The following is a 25,429-nucleotide window of genomic DNA, read 5'->3' on the forward strand; positions in this document are numbered from 1 at the left end:
AAAGGAATGACAAAAGAAACCCCAACAAAGCTTGCTCTCTCCAGCCAGAGGCCCAGGAAAGGGGCAGCCCAGCAAGACAGAACACTTTTAGACAAGAACTGCTTTATTCCAGCCAATGACCACCACAAAACAAAAACAAACAAATAAAACTATGGCTACACCCCAACCACAGGGACAAAGACTAAGTGGGAAACTTAAATATCCTCCCCAGCTGGGCAGTAACAAGTCACTGCACTTCACTCCATTTGGATGTGTCAGAAAAAGACAAGCAGGGAGCCAGCACTTTCATTCGTGCCACCTGCGGTGAAGAGCCCTCCATACCATCACCATCACCATCACCACCACAACCACTACCACCACCACCACCCCTGGTGTCAGTGCAATCACATGGGGAGACTGGATTTCCACCACCATGAGATAGTAATGAGTCACCCCTCTCCTCTCCCTCTGCCAGAGCTATGTCCGAGAAAGTCAGCTAAAACAGGAAGATTTAACTAAGACCCAGAACCACTTAACATAATCCCCTTGACTTCACGTTAATACCTGAATAATTTGTGATACCAACAACCATGAAATAAAATCTCAAAGTAGAACGAAAAAAGATGCTGAGATGATGGAGACGTCAGAACTATTTGAGAAGGAAGTTAAAGCTGCTATCCTAACGGTGCTTCAATGAGCACCTACAAACATGCTCGAAACTGATGTCAAGAGACTCAGTGAAAACACAGAAAGTCTCACCAAATACAGAGAATATATCTTAAAAAGAACAAAATGGAAATTTAGAACTAAAAAAATATATATATAAATAATGTGTGGGTTCAACAGCAAAATGAAAGGGACAGATGAAAGAATCAATAAACTTGGAAATAAAACAATAGAAAATATCCAATATGAAAGCAAAGATAAAACCAGACAGAAGAAAATGAACAAAGCTTCAGAAATCTATGGAGCTATAACAAAAGAACTAATATTTTTGTCATTGGAGTTCTGGAAGAGAAGGAGAAGGGATAGGCTAAAAAAAAGAGTACTTGAATAAATAATAGCTGCAAATTTCTCAATTTGTCAAGAACCATAAACCTACAGATCCAAGAAGCTCAGTAATCCCAAAGAGGATAAACTTGAAGAAATCCACACCAAGAAACATCATAGTCTAACTTCTAAACACCAGTGACTAAAACACTACAAAATCTTGAAAGTCGCAAGAGGGAAATGTCACCTTCCCTATAGGAAAAAGACAAATCCAAAAAAAACAAAAAACAAAAAACAAAAAACAAAAAAAAAAGGAAAAAGACAAATCCAATAACAGCATATTTCTCATCAGAAGCCATGGAGGCCACAAGAAAGTGGCACTGGAGTTTTTAAATGCTGAAGGAAATGAACTGTCAACCAAGACTTTTATTGCCAGTGAAAACAAGAGATGAAGAAGAAACCAAGATATTCTCAGATGAAGGAAAACTAAGAGATTCTGTTGCCATCACAACTACCCTAAAACAATGGCCATTGGAAGTTATCTTAAAAAGAAAGAAAACATAAAAAAGAGATCTTGGAATATCAGGAAGGAAAACGGAACTCTGCAAGAAAAAGTTGTCATAAATACAACAGACTTTCCTTCTCTTGAGTTTTCTTTTTTTTTTTTTTCCATATTCAGATTTTTTTAATTGTCTCAAAAATGTCTTTTTACAGTCACTGTGCTCAAACCCAGCCCACAAATAGCATTTGGTTGATATGTTCTCTTGAGTTTTCTAAATGATGTTTGATGGTTGAAGCAAACATAATGCTCTGTAATGTGATTCTAAGAATATGTGGAAAATATTTAGGACAATTGTATTATAAACAGAAGGCGGCAAAGGAATGTAAACTGAGGTAGAATTTCTGTATGTCACTCAAACTGGAGATCTGACAACATCAGTAGACTGTGGTAAATTATGTATATATAATGCAATGCCAAAGGCAATCATTGAAAAAGTGATACAAAGAGATACACTTAAAAACACTATAAGTCAAAATAAAATACTAAAAAATGTTCAGGTAACCTACAGAAAAATAGGAAAAATTAAAGAAAAAACCAGAGAATAGAAAACAACAAAAAATAATAAACTAGAAGAGGTAATTTCTAGCATATAAAAAATTATATTAAGTGTAAATTATCTAAAAACACAAATAAAGACTGACACTGACGGGGTGGATTTAAAAGTTTGACCCAATTCTATGCTGTCTATAGGAAACGAACTTCACACATAACAGTACAAAAGGTGAGAGTAAAAGAGGCAAAAATACATATCATGCTAACAACACTAACTGAAGAAAGCAGAAATGGCTAGATTAGTATCAAACCACATTTCAGAACATAGAAAATTAGCAGGGACATAGAGGTACATTATAAAATGATTTTTTTAAAAAAAGTAAATCCACCAAGAAGACATAGCAATCACCAGTATATGTAGACTAAACAATAGAGCTATAAAATATATGAAGAAAAAACTGTGAACAGTGAAAGGAGAATTCAGCAAATCTACAATAATAATTGAAGACATAAATACTGCTTTCTCAACAATCTCTAGAACAACTAGGCAGGAAATCAGTAAGGATACAGAAGAAATCAACAATACGATCAACCAATAGGATCTAAACAATATTTATAAAACACTCCACCCAACAGCAGAAGTTGGTTGCAGTGTCAATGGAACATATACCAAGAGGACCACAGCCTGAGTCATAAGAGAAATCTCAACAAATTTAAAAGAATGGAAATCATACAGTGTCCTCTGACCATAATGGAATCAAACTAGAAAGCAGAAACAGAAAATTAATAGGAAAATCTCTAAACACAGGTAATTAAATAAAAGGCTTCTAAATAATTGCTGGATCATAGAGGAAGTCTTTAGGAGAAAAAAAATAAATTGAGCTAAATGAAAATAAAAATACAACATATCAAAATTTGTGGGACACAGCTAAAGCAGTCCTGAGAGGAACATTTATAGCAGTAAATACTTACATTTGCAAAGAAGACAACTCATTAAAAATCTAGGCTACCAAGTCTATAGCCTAAAAAAGAAAAAAGAAAAAGAAAAGAAAGAAACCCAAGCAAGCAGAAGAAAGGAAATAATAAAGGTAAGAGCAAAAATCAATACAGTTAAAAATAGAAAAATAATAGGGAAAAAAACCAATGAATCCTGGTTCTTTAAAAAGATCAGTAAAGTTGACAAATCTGTATGACAGACAAATAATTAAATCAGAGAGAAGACGCAAATTACCAATATCAGGTCATAAAAGGGGAGATTTCGTTTCAGACTCTGCAGACATCAAAAGGATAATAAAGTGATACACTGAAGGACTCTATACATAAATCTGACCACTTAGAAGAAATGGACTAATTCCTTGAGAAGCACAAACTGTCACCACTCACAATTCAAAACAAATCACTCCAATATCCCTATAACCTTTAAGAAAATTGCATTCATAATTTTAAAACTCCCAAAAAAGAAATCTTTAAAAAAAAAAAAAAAGCCCAGATGACTTTACTGGAGATTTCCACCAAATATTTGAAGAACTAACACCAGTTCTACCCAATCACTTCCAGAAAACAGAAAAGGATGGAATACTTTTCAATTCATTTTATGACGCTAGTATCCGATACCAAAACCACACAAATGTTCAAAAAAATAAAGAAAATAAGAGATCAATATCCTGCGTGTATACAGAAGCAAAAATTCTTAACAAAATTCTTAACAGAAAACAGAATTCAGCCATATATAAAGAGGTTATACCATCCAGAGAGGCAAAGCTGGTTCAATATTCAAAGTCAATCCAGACAATCCACCGTAGCAGAAAGGAAAAAAAAAAAAAAATCACATGATCATTGCAATTGATGTAGAAAATTGCAAGTTGATTTATTTGACAAAATTCAGTTCCTATTTAAAATTAAAAAAATTTGGAATTGAGGATTTTCTCAACTGAATAAAGAACTTTTACAAAACCTACAGGCAACACTGTACTTAACAGTGAAAGACTGAATGAAGCTTCCCTCTGGCTGGAAACACACATGGAATGTCAGTTCTCACATTCAACACAGTGTTGGAGGTTCTAGCTGGAGCAATATGGCAAATAACGAAATTAAAGGCATACAGATTGGAAAGGGAGATTTTTGACGTGATTATCTAGAAAATCTAGTGAGTTCAGCTATAAGATTGACATGTAAAAATCAATATGTCTATATATTAGCAATGAACATGTGCACATCAAAATTTAAAACACAATACCATTTACCAAGACTCCAAAAAAGAAAATGTTTAGGTGTAAATCTAACAAAACATGTATGTACAGGACTTAGATGCTAAAGACTAAAAACACTGAAATCAAAGAATCTCTAATCATTATTATCATTAACACATACAGTGCTCACAGCATAGCAAAGATGCCAGTTCTCCTCTAATTGATGTATAGTTTTAATGCAACTCATATCAAAATCCCAAAAAGATTTTTTTGAAGATATAGAAAAAATTATTCTAAAATTCATATGGAATGCCCAAAGAACTATAATTGCTAAAACAATTTTGAAAGAATAAAAGGGAATAAATCTACTCGATTCCAGAACTTACTATGTAAGTAAAGTAATACAATTAAACTGAGATGAATCTGTAGAGAATCATGCTGAATAAGAAAATCCAATCCCCAAAGACTACACACAACATGATTCCATTATTATAACATTCTGAAATGACACAGTTAAAGTACAGGAGAACAGGTTAGTGGTTACCAGGGATGTGGAATGAGTAGGGAAGGGAAGTGGTTGTGGCTAAACGCATGCAAACACTCACACATACCCCCATGAGGGACCCTTGTGGTGATGGAAATGTTCTGCGTCTTAGCCATATCAATGTCATTATTCTAGCTGTGATATTATCCTATGATTTTGCAAGATACCATTGAGAGAAACTGCATAGAGGTTCACAAAATTTTTCTGTATTATTTCCTGCAACTGCATGTAAATCTACAATCATCTCAAAAACTTTTGTTTTGAAAAAAGGACACAAAAGTCAGCTTGAAGAAGTTCCTAATGATAACCTGGGGTAATTTGGGCACCAAAATAATAAATGTAAGAAATTATAAGTAATTGAAAAGACCAGAAATCTCTAAGTACATACTAGTGATAGATATATAGGTAGGTAAGTAGGTAGGTAGGTAGGTAGATAGATATAGATAGGCAGGTATACAAACAGATGAGGGAGAAAAATGGGCTTTTGCTTACAGCTGAAAGCAGAATGCCATGGAAATCTTAAAAACAAAACAGAACAAAACAACCAAGCTTATAGATACAGAGAACAGACTGGTGGTGGCTGAGGCAGGGGCTGGGAGCCAGTAAAATGGGTAAGGGAGTTCAAAGGACACAAATTTCCAGTTATAAAAAAATAAATCCTGGGAATGTAATGTGCAGCATAGTGAGTATAGTTAATAATATTGTAATTGCATATTCAAAATATGCTAAAATGCTAAGAGAGTACATCTTAAAAGCTCTCATCACAAGAAAAAAAAATGTAACTATATATGGTGGTGAATGTTAACTAGACCTACAGTGATCATTTCCTGCAGTGCATTCAAACATGAAACATATTGTATACCTGAAAGTGATACAATGTTATAGGTCAATTACACCTCAAAAAAAAAAAAAAAAAAAAAAAAAGGCAGAATGCCAATTGGTAAATACGGAGAAGTGCTAGAGTAAAGAAATCATTTTGCAACCATCATAATCTAGTTTGGCTTACAAAAGAATCATCCAAAGATGCTAAATTTGGAGCAGGGAGATTCTGATAAGGAATAAAAACTTTGCATAATCTTAAAGTGATTCTCCGTAGATTACTTATTCCTTAAATGAAAAGGATATTAACTGTACAAGAGAGAAATCAAGCAATTCCTGGAGTGGATGATCAAAATTATCACCGAAAAGGGGCAGATGGGATAGTGTATGCCCAGATGTGATCCAGAAGGACACAACGTTACTTATTACTATTCTGACTTCAGATACACAACCTTAATGAGAAATTATCAGACCCAAAATGAAGAACATTCTTGTTTTTAAAAAGAGAGGGGTTATGTACTCTTCAAAGGTATTAGTGTCATAAAAGGGAAAAAGCTGAAGGTAAGAAGACCCAAGGAGTCATGACAATTAAAAGTAACATGTGACCCTAAAATGGAATTGAGTACAGGATGGGGAATCAATGCTATTGAAGATTGTATTGGGTCAAGTGACAAAACTGGGTACAGGTGGTCTATACCTGTTGAGAGAGCCTGGCGTGTGACTCAATCCTGGGTCTCCAGGATCACACACCCTGGGCTGAAGGCAGCGCTAAACCACCGAGTCACTCGGGTTGCCCCTATTTAACTATAGAATCAATGCTAAATATCTTCAAGTTGATTACTATGGTTATATAAGAAAATGCCCTTATTTTCAGGAAATACATGCTGAAGTATTTGGGCATAAAAGAACAACAGTACTGTATATGGAACTTTCAAAAGGCTTTAAAAAATTGAGATGGTGGGGCACCTGGGTGGCTCAGTGGTTGAGCATCTGCCTTTGGCTCAGGCCGTGATCCCAGGATTCTGGGATCGAGTTCCGCATCCCGGGATCGAATCCTGCATAGGGCTCCCCGCAGGGAGCCTGCTTCTCCTCTCCCTGTGTCTCTGCCTCTCTCTGTGCATCTCTCAGGAATAAATAAAAAAAATCTTTTTTAAAAATTGAGATGGTAATGATAAATGAAATTATAGGATATAAGGGTATTCTCTGTATGAGTCTTAAAAATTCCATTACTTTGAAATTACTTCAAATTAAAAAAAAATTAAGTTCTTTGGCTACTATTACCTATCAAAAGGAACTAGGAAATGTGCATACCAACTTGGATTGGATAGGTTCCCAAAACGTACAATAATTAAGAGCACAGGCCCCTGAGTTAAGACATATCTGGGTTCAAATCTAACTTTGCCCCTATAAGCTGACCTGACCTCAAGAAGTCTCCATTTCTTCAGCTGTAAAATGGGGAAAATAATGTTATCTCATAAAATCATTTTGAAAGTTAACTAGGTACTATGCTATATGTTGGCAAACTGAGCTCCAATAAAAAGATATACAAAAAAAAATGAATAAAAAATAAATAAAATAAATAAATAATACAAAACAAATGAGTTCAGTACTATAAACTATCACAATGCCTGGCATGGAGTCACCATTCCACAATGTCACTTGCTATTTCAATAGATTATCGGTGGTGGTACTTGGTTAGTACTTGTGATGTTGGTAGTTGTTCCAATAGGCCCAGAGATAAAAAGATAACCAAATCACGGTTTCTGACCTCAAAGGACTTAAAAAATAGAGTTGAACCACAAACTAAAGTATGTAACATGAGTGCAAATAAGACATTAGTGGGGTGGAAACAAGCATATTTACTTCTTCAGGGGAGTAGGTTGGGAAGGACTTTCCAGGGAAGAAGACAGTCAAGGTGAGCCATAGAAGGTAGGTTAGTGTTTCACCAGGTGGACACAAGGGTGAGGTGAGGGCATGCCAAGGTTAGTCACCTACCAAGATGACCGGTGGGCCAAGTGCTCAGGGCCTGTGTGGGACAGAGGTAGCAGAGGGAAGTACAGATAGGGCTGGACCAAGCTGTGGAGGGTAAAGGGTCTTGAATGCGCCACCTGGTACGGAATGGGTTTCACAGCTTCCTGTGTCCAGTGGGAGAATCACTGGAGGTCTTGAGTGTGGGGCGACATGACTGGACTGTTGTCAAATAGAAATATACCACCTGGGCAGTCGCTCGAAAAATCAATCCAGTAATTATTCCTTCGAATGGAAACTCTTAAGAAAGCCAGGCAAAAACTGCCTTCATGTCTCTTGTTTGCAGCACGTCCCACTCAAACGGTGATAATGAAAATAATCAACAATAGGTAAGACAGCTGATGCCATGGTGCAGGCACACACACACAAGACGCACATGCACACAGAGAAGAGGGTGGACATCTGGCAAGCCCTCTGGTAGCCCTCAGGGGAGCAGCCAAATGGATATGGGGGGAGCTAACTAGCATGGCAGTCCACACTAACTGCTGGAGAGGGTTGTGGAGGCCCCCTGCACACCAGGCATCAATCTCATAGTTACTGGCTCCCTGATTCCAAGGCCTGGGCCCTGGTGGCAGCAGGCAAACGGGCAGCTTGTTGGAAGCATGCAAAGAACTGGGTATTTCCAACTTTTTAACAACCAATACACATGCTTGCCACCTGAGCAAGAGCCCTGACCCTCTTAGCCCAAGGTTTTTCTTTACCAGATGATCTATCTTCAGCTTGTTTTACCTCAGGCTGCCTCAGCATGCACCGTCCTTACCTTTTACCTCAGGCTGCCTCAGCAGGCACTTCCTCAGCAGAACCATCTCGACCACAAAGCCTCCCCTGAACATAAAGCCTCCTGCCCCCACGAGGCCATGCCATGTGCATCCTGTGCTGTACCATCCCCGGGCCCCACGTGGCCTCCACACGGGACTGGCCCAACACACGGGGCTGCAAGTGTTGTACATGGCCATAGCATCTCCCTCTTGTTAACTTGGGGGTAGGTAAGGGAAAAAAATATGCAAGTTTGCATTCACTTTTTCAAGGGAACTATAAGGGGCATGCGGCTCGGCTGGAGTTGGCGTCTTCATCTCACCAGTTTGGTAAGGCCCGAAGGAAAGAGGATGTGTTCTCACAGGACATCCTCCTTGAACTCTCAAAGTCACTAGACAGCATCTGAAGATGTGGCTGACATCTGAAGCACCAGCACAGGGGATCCCTGGGTGGCGCAGTGGTTTGGCGCCTGCCTTTGGCCCAGGGCGCGATCCTGGAGACCAGGGATCGAATCCCGCGTCGGGCTCCCAGTGCATGGAGCCTGCTTCTCCCTCTGCCTATGTCTCTGCCTCTCTCTCTCTCTGTAACTATCATAAATAATAAATAAAAAATTTAAAAAAAAAATGAAGCACCAGCACAGGAAACAGTTCCGTGTGGACGGGGAGAAGCACTCCTCTGGCCGTCAGAAGGGCCTGCCTTTGTTTTGCCCTCCCCCCCAAGGACCCCCTCTGCTGTTACCTCGGAGGCAATGGACGTGAAGCTGCTGCTGAAGTGCACGTGCTTGCGGACCTCGCTGCCGTTGGCCGTCAGCAGCCAGTGCCCCAGGGCGCGGTCGTCACCTGCCGACAGGTTGCTGTGGCTCTGGTTGGGCAGGAGCTCGGCCAGGTCCCAGCGGTACGACGGCGTGGCCCCCACCAGCGCGATCAGGATGGCCTCCGTGGCCACATAGAGCTGAAGGAGCAAACACACAGAGCCATCGCCACTGGAATCACAATCAGCAGGCTTGCGGGCCTCACGAGGCCAGCCTCCCGCCTTTTGTGTTTCTAGGAGCTACAGAAATGAGACGGGTCAGAAGCGAAGGAGAGAAACATGAAAAGGAAGCTTCCCAATCTACCACCGACAGAGTCATCAGTGATCTTACTTGTAAAGCACCCTAGGCTTTTTCGGGGCGGCGGGGGGAATTTTCTTCTACATTCGAGATACCTCTGATGCTCAGGAAACAGCACACAGCTGGTTCAACCCTGGAGAAGGTGTGTGTGGGGGGATACTACTGGCTCTGGTTTGCAAGACTGACATTCCAGCTATTTCCCCTCAACGCTATACCCTCCTTTCAGGTAAGCAGGCACAAGAGCCCAAGAGTATCTTGGCTTTGACTTCACAATCTAAACAAAACCAACTGTGACATAAATGTCTTAGAAAACAGCATATACGTAGAGAAAAAAAATATATATATATACATACACACATATATATACACACACATATATATACATAGCAAAGGAATATATAGAGTATATGCATATAGGGAAGAGAGTATATACAATGTATATATAGAGAACATAAGAGTATACAGAGTATAAATAGAAAAAAAACACATAGAGACAGCATATACACAGATAGATTATATATATAAGGAGAGTGAGCACCAACGAAAATACTTTATTAAAGCAGATAATCATAATATGTACTTGAGTAGGTACTATTTTATTTTATTTTTAAAGATTTTATTTATTTATAAGAGACACACAGAAAGAGGCAGAGACACAGGCCGGGGGAGAAGCAGGCTCCATGCAGGGAGCCCGATGTGGGACTCGATCCTAGACCCTAGGATCCCTCCCTGCGACAAAGGCAGACGCTCAACCACTGAGCCATCCAGGCGTCCTGATTAGGTACTATTTTAAAAACAGTATACAACTTACAAAATGTAAAGAAATTCAAAATCCCAGTAATGGATACTCACTTTATAACCCTTAGCTCTACTTAATCATTGTTCAATCTAAACATTGTTGCACTCCCACAGCAAAAAAAAAAAAAAAAAAATCATTCACAAAATTTTATTAAGCACATATGCCACTTGCTTCTGATTGTTCTGGGCCTGATAGTGATTCACAATTGGGTTTATAAGCTGTTGAGCCCTCTGCAGCCTTTTTATGCCAGGAATTTCCATTTATATTAGCTCTCATTGTTGGATGATGATTTCAAGCTGCAGATGAATTAGGATAACACAGAATTTGTCTGTTCCAGTGCAAATTATTTCACTAAATGATATAATCTTATTTTTAGAAATTATCCCTATTAACCACAAACCTGGTATCTTAAAATACCTTTAAGCAGATAAGTGTTTCCAAAATACAAAGCTGTGATTTCTCCACAGCATACAGTAACAGCCCCACTGGATGGATGCACTGACTGAGGAACAAAGAGTTGGCGACTTGCCAACAGCTTCAACAGTCCCCCCCACCCCCCACTATCAGTGAACCTAGAGCCTCTTCCACCACACTCCATAGGGGCATACTCAGTTGTTGGGTGGATAAGCTAAAACACCAAAGGCAAAATGATTTATCACAGGCAGATGACAGAATTACTGTCAAAGAAAGAGAAAAGAAGTCGTGACATTGTATGTGTCAGAGCAGAAAGCTAATGTAAAACCCAAGGTGTGTGATTCTTGCATTCAGGGAAAGGCTGCGAGGATGTAAGGCAGCCCCCTGTCTATTTTGAGGAGAATGATGGTGGGCCTCTCGAGGGTCAGTCTGCGTGGGTGATTTATTGTAGAATACAAAGGAAATCGCGTTTCTGGATTTATATTGCTTCCTGGCCTCCATTTGCATACTATCAAGGAAGTTTTAGAACAGGAGGCAGTTTATAAAAATAAAAACCTTAATAATTACAAGCACAGATAGCACACTTAGCAGCCACTAGAATTGCAAAGCCGTTTGCATGGTTTTAGTAACTTCCCCTCCTTCTTACAATCTGCTGAACTTAACTGATGGGTAAAGAAGTGAAAAATTATGGGGCAAGGGAATGCTGGAGATGAGGCAAAACACATGCTCAAAACACAGCCTTCAATCAGGCAAAACAAACTAGCTCTATTTTCTCTCTAAATATGCTGTTTTCTGCTTTTGTTCCTACCATTCACTTCACCTGGAAAGTACTTTGCAGGGTCCAGCAGAGTCTCTGAACCTTTCCCTTCCTCCCAGATGCGACTCAGCAGCACTTCCTCTCACCCACCCTTCTCTCCGACCCTCCAGAAGCCCTCTCCTGCTTCTGCTCACCCCTCAAAAGCACCATCCTAGACCTTTCTTAGAGACATATCCTTTCCTTTACTCCATTATATTTATGTGTTTGCTCATCTTATTTTTTCCTACTGGAACATTCTGTCCCTGAGGACAGGATCTTTGTATGATCCAGCCCTGGGCTTCCAAAGCAAACACTTCACCTTCTAGATACATGATAGCACACACTAAACAAGTGAATGAATGAATAAATGACCAGGATGTAATGCTAATAACAAAAGCAAACATTTCTTTAATGCTAGTTATGTGCTAGGCATTGTTCAAAGTACTTGCTGGAAATATGTTAACACATCATATTTTTATCTGGATTGTTCTAAGATAAGCAATAGTCTAGGGAAGAGAAGAAATGCTCAAAGGGTCCTCTAATCTGAGGTGTGTTTCTTCATGGAAAATACCATTCTCAACAATAGCTACAATGTGTAGAAAGTAGGTCTGAGGGACATCTGGGTGGTTCAGTGGTTGGGCGTCTGCCTTTGGCTCATGGCATGATCCCAGGGTCCTGGGATCAAGTTCCACATCAGCCTCCCCGCGTGGAACCTGCTTCTCCCTCTGCCTGTGTCTCTGCCTTTCTCTTGTGTCTCCCATGAATAAATAAATAAAATCTTAAAAAAAAAAAAAAAAAGAAAGAAAGAAAGAAAGAAAGTAGGTCTGAAAATACATGCATCCCAATGTTTATAGCAGCACTATCTACATTAGCCAAACTATGGAAGCAGGCAGGTATCCACTGACTGACGAATGGATAAAGATGTGAGATACATACACACACAGGCACACAATGGAGTATTACTTAGCCATAAAATAGGATGGACATGGACAGAGCCAGAAAGCACATGCTAAGCAAAATAAGTCAGAGAAAGAAAGAGAAATACCATACGACGTTATTTCCTATGTGGAATTTTTGTTTTGTTTTGTTTTAATGATAGGCACACAGTGAGAGAGAGCGAGAGGCAGAGACATAGGCAGAGGGAGAAGCAGGCTCCATGCACCGGGAGCCCGACGTGGGATTCGATCCCGGGTCTCCAGGATCACGCCCTGGGCCAAAGGCAGGTGTTAAACCGCTGTGCCACCCAGGGATCCCCTCCTATGTGGAATTTAAGAAAGAAAACAAATGAGCAAAGAAAAAAAAAGAGGGAGACAAACAAGAAACAGACTCAACTGCAGAGAACACAAGGACAGTCAACAGAGGGGGGGATCCCTGGGTGGCGCAGCGGTTTGGCGCCTGCCTTTGGCCCGGGGCACGATCCTGGAGACCCAGGATCGAATCCCACGTCGGGCTCCCTGCATGGAGCCTGCTTCTCCCTCTACCTGTGTCTCTGCCTCTCTGTCTCTCTCTGTGTAACTATCATGAATAAATAAATAAAATCTTAAAAAAAAAATATTAACAGAGGGAAGGGCGGGGTGAAACAGATGATGGGGATTTCCAAGGGAACCTGCTGTGACGAGCACTGGGAGATGTAAAAAAAAAAAGTGTTGAATCGCTGTATTGTACACCTGAAACTGATATAACACTGTATGTTAACTCTGGTGGAATTACAATTTTAAATTTAAAAATTAAAAAAAAGAAAGCAGTTCAGAAACAAAGAGGTGGTGCTGATCCATACTCGAATTCACAGAAGGGAGCAATGAAACCTAATCAGTATTATTCATAGCAACCTGTAGCCTCAGTGAGCACTTCGACCTTCTCATCTTCTCTGCCCTCCTTCCACCCCTCACAATGTTCCCAGGGCCCACCCCACCCTCATGCACACCCCCACACACACCCACACCCCCACCCACACACACACACCCACACACACACACACACACACACACACTTTTCTCCCCAGAGTCCAAATACTCTCTCCATCATGTCTCTGCTATTACCAGTTACCACGCACACCCTCACCCACATATTCTTGTCTAATGACCACATCCATCAGCAGATAGGCCTTAAAGCCACAATCAGAAACCACCACCCGCGCTCCTTCGGAGTGAGGCCAACAACATCGCAAAGAGACCATTATCTTCTTCAACACTACCTCCAGGAAAGAACAAGTGCCACAGATGGCTACATTTTTCCCCCCTCTCAATATCATTATAATAAGAAAAGTGACAAAAATGCACTAGGGAACTGAAATTTTTGAAGTTGCAGAAAGTGAAGGTTTCAAAAATGATTTTATGTCAATGGCATTATAATGTAATGCTCCGGAAACCAAAAATGCCCCCCATAAATTATCTCATCACAATACCTTGTGCTGTGAAGTCATGGTAAGTATGACGCTGATGTTTTCAGTAGGAAAAATGGGCAACAGAACAATTAGGTGAATCATCCAAGGTCATGTAGAATAATAGCAAAACCAGGATGAGAATGGGAGTCACCAGACTTCAAGGCCAGAGATTCCCTCAGAGAAAGGGAAAAAAAAAAAAAAACGGGAAAAAACAAAGATGACTTTATTGTCATTACTGTTGGGTCTTTTCTGCACCACTTCCGACTCAGTTATGTAATTGACTCAACCAGTAGCATTACATGAGCACAACAGGAACTACAGGACCAAGCGCCCAGGGCCCAGCACAAATTGGGTATTCAATAAATATTTGTTGGGTGACTTACCAATACCACTGTTTTTTAAATTTAAAATATTTAATTATTGGGGCACCTGAGTGGCTCAGTGGGCTAAGAGTCTGCCTTTGGCTCAGGCCATGATCCTGGGGTCCTGGGATCAAGCCCTGAGTTGGGCTCCCTGCTCATGGGAGAGCCTGCTGCTCCCCCAGCTAGCGCTCACATACACATGTGCTCTGTCAAATAAATAAAATCTTTAAAAAATATATTCAGTTATTGCCTCTGAATTAGTGATGTCTCAAGTCCTGCTTCTTCCTGACTCTAATTCATCCACGTAATGCCATCAGATTGGTCTCCCTGAGATGCTCCTCATGAAGCTCTTCTGGCCAAAACCTATTAATGGGTAAGTGACAAATGCCCTAACATTCCGGATCTCCACTGTATGATCCAACTGCCACCCAATCTGCATTCAAGCTTTCTGTCCTAGCCTACTTAAATCCCCAAATGTGACTTTTCATCACGTGGTATAAAAAGCACGTGGAATCTCTATTCCTCAGAACCTCAGCTCTAGTAAACTTACACCAAATCAAAACCTCTCCAAACTTCATGTTTTCTTTCAGTGAGATTGAATGCTAGTAGTCCACCTCTTGATCTAATTCATTGGGATCTAATTAACCTATTCAGAGTGTCAAATGGGATGTTTCTTCACCCAACCATAAACTGTACAGCCCCTTACAAGTGGTATCTATCAGCACTTCCCAAACTTTTCTGATCCCACAGCCTGGGGGAGACCCAGTGCCACATCTCTAGCAAGTTCTCATGAGTGCAAGGCTGCTGGTCTGGACCACACTTTGTGTGGGCAAGGGTACAGGCCACTCTCTCTTCTCCATGTTTTTTTCCAATTTTATGGTTTTCCATCTGAAATGACCTTCCCATTTCTCTTTAAACCCAAGCTCCAAAGTTCAGCTTAAGCTCAGTCCCTCTGAAGTCTTCAACAAGCCACTCCTGACGACACCAATGGCTCCCTTCTTAATTTCCAAAGCATCCATTGGGTGGCTGCACTATTTACGGGGGGAAATATTATTCTGCACATTGTAGATATAGTGAAATTCTAATTTGTTAATGATTTCTCATATCTTAAAGGAAAGAAACCCTAACTTACATTTCTCTATCCTTCCAAGTTAACCCACTGTATACATAAGAGCCTAGGATACATTTTGTTAACTACTTCCTTACAGAATGGTGTAGGGGGAAAAATAGATGATGATGGATGACAATCTAGTAATTCCAGGACCTAATCCTGGTTCCAACCACTAATTAAGACTTTGGACAAATTAAGCATTTGGGTAAACAGTGATTTAATCTGCATCTGTTTTTCCCTCCCTCTCAATCTTTTCTCTCAAATAAAATGGGAATACCATCACCTGACCATCTTCCTTCTGTTACTTCTGCTTCATTTTTTTTTTTTTTTAAATTTTTTATTTATGATAGTCACACAGAGAGAGAGAGAGAGAGAGAGAGAGGCAGAGACACAGGCAGAGGGAGAAGCAGGCTCCATGCACCAGGAGCCCGACGTGGGACTCGACCCCGGGTCTCCAGGATCGCGCCCTGGGCCAAAGGCAGGCGCCAAACCGCTGCGCCACCCAGGGATCCCTGCTTCATTCTTAAAAAATTGTAGTGAGTACCAACACTTTACAACACATTATATTATGAGCCTCAGGTGATAACAAGGATGGCTAGGAAACAATTACTTCCTTCTAGGCAAATACATTCAACTGAGGACAACAAATATGCACAAAGCCGCAAACACAAGGCCGATTTTGACAAACGCGGTATTAGCCATGGTAGAAATGAGGTTAATGAGAACACAAAGAAAGTGAAAGGGAATTCCAACTGGGAGAATAAAGAAAAGCTTGCTTGACACCCGAGCTAGGAAGTAAAAGACTTGTAAGGGGTTATTAGGCCAAAAAACCCCCAAAAAACAAAAAAGACAATCGGAGTCAGGAAAGCAAAGAATGTATTTTTAGTGTTCTCTGAAGTATTACAGGGTTCACTCAGTTTTTCCCAAATTTCAGTCATCTGGTTATCTGGTTATCTGGTTTTATGTACCCATTTTCTCTTTTCTATTATTTACTTAACAGTCTTTTAATTTTATTTAAATTCCAGTTAGTTGGGGCACCTGGGTAGCTCAGTTGGTAGCTGTCTTTGGCTCAGGGCATGATCCCAGGGTCCTGGGATAGAGTCCCACATTGGGCTCCCTGCTCAGCGGGAAATCTGCTTTTCCCTCTCCCCCATTTGTGTTCTTCTCTCTCAAATAAATAAATAAAATCTTAAAAAAAATAAATTCCAGTCAGTTAACATACAGTGTAATATTAGTTTCAGGTGTATAATATAGGGATTCTACATTTCCATACATTACTCAGTACTTACCCTGACAAGTGCACTCCTTAATCCCCATCACCTATTTCACCCACCCCCCATCCTCTCCCCTCTGGTAACCATCAATGTGTTCTTTAGAGTTTAGTGTCTCTTTCTTGGTTTGCCTCTCTTTTTTTCCCTTTGCTCATTTGTTTTGTTTCTTAAATTTCACGAGTGAAATTATATGGTATTTGTCTTTCTCTTACTGATTTATTTTGCTTAACATAATACTCTCCAGCTCCATTCATGTCATTGCAAATTATTAGATTTCATTTTTATGGGTAATATTCCATTGTGTGTATACACACACACACACACACACACCACATCTTCTTTATACAGTCATCAATTGATGGACACCTGGTTGTTTCTATGATTTGGCTAATGTAGATAATGCTGCTATAAACATTGGGGGGCTGTGTCCTTTTGAATTAGCATGTTTGTATCCTTCAGGAAAATACCTGGTAGTGCGATTGCTGGATTGTAGGGTAGTTCCAATTTCAAATTTTTGAGGAAACTCCATACTGTTCTCCAGAATGGCTACACCAGTAGCGTTCCCACCAACAGTGCAAGAGGGTTCCCCTTTCTCCATATCCCTGCCAACACCTGTTATTACTTGTGTTGTTGATTTTAGCTATTCTGACAGTTGTGAGGTACTATCTCATTGTGGTTTTGATTTGCATTTCCCTGATGAGCAGTGATATTGAACATCTTTTCATGTGTCTGTTGGCCATCTGTAAGTTTTCTTTGGAAAAATGTCTATTCATGTCTTCTGCCCATTTTTTAAAAATGATTTTATTTATTTATTCATGAGAGATACACAGAGAGAAAGAGGCAAAGACACAGGCAGAGGGAGAAGCCAGCCCCATGCAGGGAGCCCGACGTGGGACTCGATCCTGGGTCTCCAGGATCACGCCTGGGCCAAAGGTAGGCGCTAAACTGCTGAGCCACACAGGCTGCAATTTTGCCCATTTTTAAATTGGATTATTCATTTTCGGGGTGTTGAGTTTTAGAAGTTTTTAATATATTTTGGATACTAAGCCTTTAGCAGATATGTCATTTATAAATTCAATTAAAATTTTTTAACTTAAGCAAATTTGCAGAGAAATACAATTTTATACCAATAGAGATATGACCAGTCAAATAGAACTACAAAAATAAACACCATGTCATAATCCCAAGTGTTGCCTAGTATGTTTTTATGTAAGGTAGGACACAAGAGGGTCACCTGGGTGGCTCAGTCAGTTAAGTATCTGCCTTTGGCTCGGGTCATTTCAGGGTCCTGGGATTGAGCCCCCCATGGGCCTCCCTGCTCAGCAGGGAGCCTGTTTCTCCTTCTCCCTCTGCCATTCCCCCCAACTTGTGTTCTCTGGCTCTCTTGCTCTCTCTCTCGCTTGCTCTCTCTCTCACACACAAATAAATAATCTTTAAAAAAAAAAGGTGAGCCACAAGAGATATTTTCAAGCAAGATCTGGGGAGAGGAGTGAAAGCAAAGGAGCAGCCATTCTTGCTTTTTATGCTCAGAAGGTTGGGGCACGTGTTTCTGTGCCTCCCATACATTGCCAGTTCTTTGTTGGTTCACTTTGTTGGTGGAACAGGGCAGCTGAGCCTGCAGTTGAGCCACAATCCCCTGGACCCTCCCTCAGCATCTCTGACTCCTGGGCTAGGTGTGCATTGAGTTCCACAATGAAAGGCAGGTGCTTCATCAAGGCTGAAGGCAGTGAGAATGACACAGTTTCCAGTCAATTCTGATGGCTTCCAGGTCAGTTTCCCTTCCAGACTGCCTTCCCTGCAGACTCAAGCTCTAACATCAGACACAAAGACAGCAACTTCACAGGGACTGTTTAGCCAGCTCCCCCAATTGCATATGGTCAAATTTCTGTAATAATTCATTGACTACATGCATAATAATATATACAAATATATATGATAAACACACACATTTATATATACCCACATGTGTCCCCATCCCAGGAGTTCTGCTTCCTGCCTCTCTGGCTGAACTGTGACTGACACCACCTTGAACAAACATGATACATTAGCACTTAACAAATCTGGAAGTAGATATACGTATGTTTATGACATTATTTCCTGTATTTTGTTTGAAATGTTTCAGAACTTAAAAAAGAAGTTTTAAATGAAAAGGTATAGTAAATAAATTAAAACCAGAATAAAGTTATTAAATTCCAACAGGGTAATGTTTTCTGCTCAGAAAGGTCTGAGCTTTCTTTAAGCCTTACTTCTAATCCATTCCCTTTGCTCAGACAGAAATATTTGCAAATGTATTGAGAAGTGCTAGCACCAAAGGAGACTTTCCTCTTAGATAAAAGACAGATTAAGGAAGAACTAAAGAGGGAATCACCCTGTCACTTTATTAGCTGATGCAATTTAATACTATTTCCATATACCCCTAAACCTACCACGCAAGCCATTCTTTGGGACATCATGTCATGTAGAAAGATAAAAGATTAGAAATGAGGAGAGGCACTTGTGATGAGCACCGGGTGTTGTGTGTAAGTGATGAATCCCAGAATCCTACTCCAGAAACCAATGCTGCCCTGTAGGTTAACTAACAAAATTAAAAAAAAAAACAAAAAACAAACCGGGATCCCTGGGTGGCTCAGCAGTTTAACGCCTGCCTTTGGCCCAGAGCATGATCCTGGAGTCCTGGGATTGAGTCCCACATCGGGCTCCCTGCATGGAGCCTGCTTCTCCCTCTGCCTGAGTCTCTGCCTCACTCTGTGTGTGTCTCTCATGAATAAATAAATAAAATCTTTAAAACAAAAAGATTAGATTAGAAATGACTAATGAAATGGAGTAATACAGAATCAAGAACAAAGGTCAGAGGATATCCCTGGAAGGAGGGTAGAGATGTCTTCTTCTTGGACGTTTGGAAAACTATAATGCTAGGTGAGCATTCAGAACAAAAATTTCAGAATAAAAATTCTGAAGTAAAAGGAAGGGGTATTTAGGAAGTTGACATTTCTATACCACCCATAAAGTTGAAAGAAAGAACATCTGGGGTGAAAGGGAGCAATGGAGTCAAGAGAAATCTGAGCTTAGGAAGTGTAGTCAACACCCAAGTAGGAGAAGACTACCGCCCAAGTGCATGGGTTTCAGAGCTGTGAAAAAGAGGAACCAACAAGCCTACATTTGCAACAAGAGAGAACGGAATAAGCAAATTATAGTACAGCCATACGTTGGAACACCACACTACAGCCATTAGAAAATATGTGGTTGTTCATTTATGAGCACAGTAAGGCATTCACAATACCACTGAGAGACAAAAATCAGATTAGGATACAAATTTACACACACAAAACGACAAATGTACACATTCGTATAATAAAAAGTCTGGAAGGCAAGCCACTGAAATGGGAGCATGTTTCATGTCTGGGTGGTCGAAGTTCTGGTGGTTTTTTTTTTTTCCTTTTTTTCTATATTTTCCCTTTTCTGTACAATCACTGTATATGACTTGATGAGCATCACATGATTCCCATAAGTGCAGACGACTGTTTCTGCCTGAATATTTGGTTAAGGAAACCAGAGACGAGATTCCTGTGTGTGTCTTGGGATTTGCTGGCTCTCCCTCCTAAGGCAGCCTCTGACTGTGTGGATGAATCAAGCTCATATTCTGCAGACCTCAAGGTGACACTGACACAATGCCAACCAACTGCCGGGCATTGGGCAACTTTAAGAAATTCTGAACTTGCAAAACAAATTAATTAGACATTCATGGTCCAGCCATTTCCCAGAGCACAGTAATGACTGAGACCTACCTACAGAGACGCCCTCAGCCATCTCACAGCAGAGGGTCACAGCATTCCAGTCTGGTGGTCTTACTGTCTTCACAATTTTAATGACGTGTGTGTGTGTGTGTGTGTGTGTGTGTGTGTGTGTACTGTCTTATTAAGGTAATACCTTCTGTGTCAGGGCACATGTTAAGCAGCTGTGCTGTGGGTGGCCTTGGCAGGCATGCTGCTGGGATGTGGGCGCTGCAGAGGTGTTGAGCTTTGCTTTCCAAGGCATATTCCAATTCTTGAGATGCCGGAGGCTCGAGGCTCAGAGGAGCTTCCTTAAAGCTCCTGGAGGCTCCATTTATCTCCATAACCGCCCTAGATGGAAATCTGGTCTGCAACTTCATCTGCTTTACACCAGGGGGCAGTGTCTGTCTATAGACAACAGCTTTCCTGAGGACAGACTGGGGCCAAGTGTAGCTCTGGTCTCTCTGAACTATGGTGCCCCATTCACCTAAAGTGATGGAAGAACACGAGAAAAGGGTCCCCGGTTTATCACCCCAACTCACGGCCACAGTCTGAGGGCAGAGAGTACTACATCTGAGGGTAGGGCAGCATAAAACTTGCTCAAACTAGCTGCAAACCATGGTGGATGCTCGATGTTCTTGGAGTCAGGATAGAGCAGCTCTAACTGATGCCACAAGTTCTCATCCCGGCTGAACGCCTGGTGGTGCTGAGAGAGAATCCCTTGAGGCACAAGGACTGGTCCTAATGACTAACACGGAGAGGTCTTCACTGATGTTTCCTGTAGGAACTTGCTTAGGGTGGAGGGGTTGGGACCACCTTAGAGCTATCTCACCAAAGGAAGTCTTTCCATGCATCTCCTGGGGAGATTAAGACACGGAGGCAGATGCAAGCCGGCAGGAGACATTCGTTGTGACAGTGCTCTATACAGAGTTTAGTAAAGCTCCCTGAACAAAACTCCCTCGACCCCAAGCTCCTAACTGTGAAATTCACTGACCGCAATTTCCAAGGCTAACTGGTTAAAGGAACAGCAATGGGAGAGTGGACGGGTATTCCCATATGGTGAATTTTCTTCTAAGTATGGACATCTTTTCTTTTTTTTTTTTTTAATTTTTATTTATTTATGATAGTCACAGAGAGAGAGAGAGAATGAGGCAGAGACACAGGCAGAGGGAGAAGCAGGCTCCATGCACCGGGAGCCCGACGTGGGATTCGATCCCGGGTCTCCAGGATCGCGCCCTGGGCCAAAGGCAGGCTCCAAACCCCTGCGCCACCCAGGGATCCCTGGACATCTTTTCTAAACATTTTTGTTTTTCAAAACTTAACAGAGAAGCAAAACAAAATAAAATTCATCAACCCACCCATACAATTAACTGGTTTCTTTTATTATATTTGCTTCCGATTTTTAAAATACAGTATTACGAATACAGAGCAAATCTCGTTGATAGCCTTTCTAGTCCCAACCTGTCCCTTCATCCCCTGGAGGTAACCAACCTTTGAATTGAGCGTGGAGCCTTCCACTCCATGTGTTTATACTTCTACATTGTCCATTTACATTCATAAACCAAATGTGGGATTGTTTCCTATGTTTGTACAAATTTTTATGAAGAGCTAAGTATCACATTGTACACATCACGCTGGCTGTTTTTTTTTTTTTTCTTCATTTAACATCGTGTTTTAAAAATTCATTCCTGTGGCTATTTATAGATCTGCTTCATTTACTTCAACTGTTATATTCTATCAAATTTCTACCACATTTTAATTATCTGGTCCCTTTTTGAGAGTCATTCAGGTGGCCACTAACTTTTGTTATTACAAATGGTGCTGCAATAAACATCCTGGATATGCATGACATCCTTATGCACATGTTCAAGAGACAGCGGGATGATGTACACTAGGAGTCCAATGCTGGGTTTTAATTGTGTTAGTGCCAAATTGTTCTCTAAACTGCTAGTCCCCGCTTCTCCTCATCTTCATCACACCTGTACTGTTAGACTATTTAATGTTTGCTAATCTAATAAGTGTGAAATGATATTTCATAGTCCTTTAATACATCTGTCCCAGATGACTACCGAAGGTAAACATCTTTTCACATGTTGACTAATGCACTCTTCTCTTCTGCACACTACCTGGTCAATCATTCGACCTCCTAAAGAAGGTATTTATTGCGTAAATGACTCGAATGTACTGGATCTGATAAATAAGGTTGGGGCTATTAAGAGTTTCTATTAAAATAATGCACATCATTGAGGACCATACATACCTCAAGCTCTGGTTCACAGTGACATCACGATTTTGCTGGTGAAACTAATGCTTGTTACGGGTTACAGGTTCTTGCTTGCTAATGGATGTTTTAGGCCCTGTGCAAATTATACTACAATCTGTGATTCGTGATCCCTAGGAAAATGAAGGAGCTGGAGTCTATAGCTTAGAACAAAGAAGTAGGATCCATTTTCACTCTGTGTCTAAAGGGATCCAAAAACAAAGAATTGTATTCCAACACTCCTCCTCCAGACAGCCTGGCAAATAAACACACACATACACAAACACCAAATAATGATGATGGTGTCAACCCTGAATCACTGTCAGGAAATAGAAACAAAGTACACAGAATAATTCATATTTAAATACCACAAATAGCTCTTACCCAAGGGAAGGCACACATTTCTGGAGAGTGAGAATTTCACTAACTGCAAAACTGTAAACACTACCGCTTGTTCATAAGACTATTTTTACATAAGGCACTTATTTTTTCCTTTGGATTTTTGCTTATGTACTTTCAAACCACATTATCACTATTATCAGGGGCATCTGCATCATATAAAGAGAACTCTACAAAATCTATATCTGTTCCTCATGTATCTGAAAGCTGACCACTATAGAGATTTCAAAGATTGTGTTTACAAAGAGTGTGAATGTTAAGTCTCCTAGCTGAAGGAAACTGGATATTGAGGTAACTTTTGATGAGCTCCAAGATGGTATCAATAATCCGTGAAAACAGTTAACCTAAAGACCCTGAGAATTGGCTTTGTAATGTGGCTTTGTGCTTTTGATTTTTGATTTTTTGAAGATTTTATTTGTTCATGAGAGACACAGAGAAAGGCAGAGACACAGGCAGAGGGAGAAGCAGGCTCCTCAAGGGGATAGCAATGCGGGACTCGATCCTAGACCCTGAGATCACGCCCTGAGCCCAAGGCAAGTACACAACCACTGAGCCACTCAGGTGTCCTCAGGTTTTGTTCTTTTAGTTTGAACTTGGGATATGTCTGAAGTAAAGGCAGTTAAAAACCTTTAATTAAAAATAATAATAATGGCCCCAGAAGGAAATAAAGGAAAGGATATAAAACCTGCTATCTCTGTCTCTCTAGTTTTGTGTTTCTCAGCTGGGGATGGTCATTACCAAACCACAGATGCAGAAAAGGCTCCTGCTGTAGCAGAGGCTCCCTGTCTGGCTGACCCTCTCTCTGGCAATCCCATCTACAACGTGCAGGGCTCCCTGGCAGGGCTCCCTCTCCCTGGCACTGCTGCTGCGCAGGTGGTCTGTTCGTTCCTTGGGCAACGGTACACCAGGGCTTTGGGTTTTATCTCGAATTTTTTTAAGTCACCTCTATACCCAATATGGGGCTCAAACTCACAACACCAAGATCAAGGTTCCACCAACTGAGCCAGCAGGCACTCCGGGGCTTTGGGTTTTAAAGCAAACATCAACTTCCCACCTGAGCCTACCCTGAATAGGACTTCTTACTTTTTCCTCTGTTGGAAGAAGCAACCTCCACAAGATAATGAAAGCATCATTTTACAACTGTGTAATAAGGCTCCCAGGACTCCCACTCACAGGCCGAGCCTAGCTGAAACCATCTCCAACAACAGACTTGGTAGAGAGATCTTTGGTGATGTCACTGTCATATCCAGGATAGCTATGGGTGACCTCAGGACCACCTGAATCATGTATCTCAATGGGGTGGTTAAGTCCTCATAAACAGGTACCACTATGAAGGATTCACTTCTGTCTGGATGGACCCATCTACCCTGTTGGGATAGATACAGCTACAGGGTGCCTCCCAGCCCACACCTACAAAATAAACATCACTTATTCCCAATGTTTTTTTTTTTTTTTTAAGATTTTATCCATTTATTCATGAGAGACACAGAGAGAGAGACAGGCAGAGACACTGGCAGAGGGAGAAGCAGGCTTCCTGCGGGGAGCCCGATGCAAGACTCGATTCCAGGACCCCGGGATCATGCCCTGAGCCAAAGGCAGAAGCTCAACCACTGAGCCACCCAGGTGCCCCCCAACACTCTTAAGATCTGATTCTTTGACTCCTAACTCTGGGAAACAAACAGGGGTAGTGGAAGGGGAGGTGGGCGGGGGGCTGGGGTGACTGGGTGATGGGCACTGAGGGGGGCACTTGATGGGATGAGCACTGGGTGATGTGCTATATGTTGGCAAATTGAACTCCAATAAAAAAAATAATTTAAAATTTAAAAAAAGATCTAGTTCTTTGATGGCAAACACTGACCACATGTCAGGCAGGCATCAGTGGACAGTCAGTCACAGGCTTAGAGCTCTTTGCTACTAAACACTAACCAGGGCAGCCGGGGTGGCTCAGCGGTTTAGCACCTGCCATTAGCCGAGGGTGTGATCCTGGAGGACGGGGGTCAAGTCCCGCGTTGGGCTCCCAGCATGGAGCCTGCTTCTCCCTCTGCCTGTGTCTCTGCCTCTCTCTCTCTCTGTCTCTCATGAATAGATAAATAAAAATCTTAAAAAAAAAAGATTAAAAAATTAATAAAATAAACACTAACCAACTGGGTCAATCATAAAGAAGAGTAAGCAACGGAAACAACAGGTCCTGAACTCAGATCAGTGGCTATTCCAAGGCGGCACTCCCTCAAGATAAACTTCTTCTCTGTGCGTGGATACCTGTCTAGGCCTGTAAGAAGATAATGACAGCAGGTGGAGTACAGGGATGGGAGGTGGCACTGTTCAGAAAAGGAGTCATATTTCTGGGATGCTTGGTTAGAAGAGGAAAGAAAAAGAATTTTCCCAAAGAAAACGTAT

At 41.1% G+C, this 25,429-nt stretch overlaps 1 protein-coding gene across 6 annotated transcripts in view; it reads right to left on the reverse strand.

Moving 5' to 3' along the window:
* SLC22A15 (solute carrier family 22 member 15) overlaps positions 1-25,429 on the reverse strand; it is an 81,731-nt gene that overhangs the window by 54,801 nt on the left and 1,501 nt on the right. For all 6 annotated transcript variants that reach the window (XR_013348984.1, XM_077842727.1, XM_077842725.1 and 3 more), the window contains exon 2: positions 9,098-9,310. Coding sequence is in view for 5 of the 6 variants with exons in the window: in XM_077842727.1 (XP_077698853.1) it covers positions 9,098-9,310 (213 nt within the window). In the remaining variant the exon portion in view is untranslated. The remainder of the gene's footprint in view (positions 1-9,097; positions 9,311-25,429) is intronic.

The sequence above is a fragment of the Canis aureus genome, chromosome 12, assembly GCF_053574225.1.
Source record: "Canis aureus isolate CA01 chromosome 12, VMU_Caureus_v.1.0, whole genome shotgun sequence".
NCBI classification, from domain to species: Eukaryota; Metazoa; Chordata; class Mammalia; order Carnivora; family Canidae; genus Canis; species Canis aureus.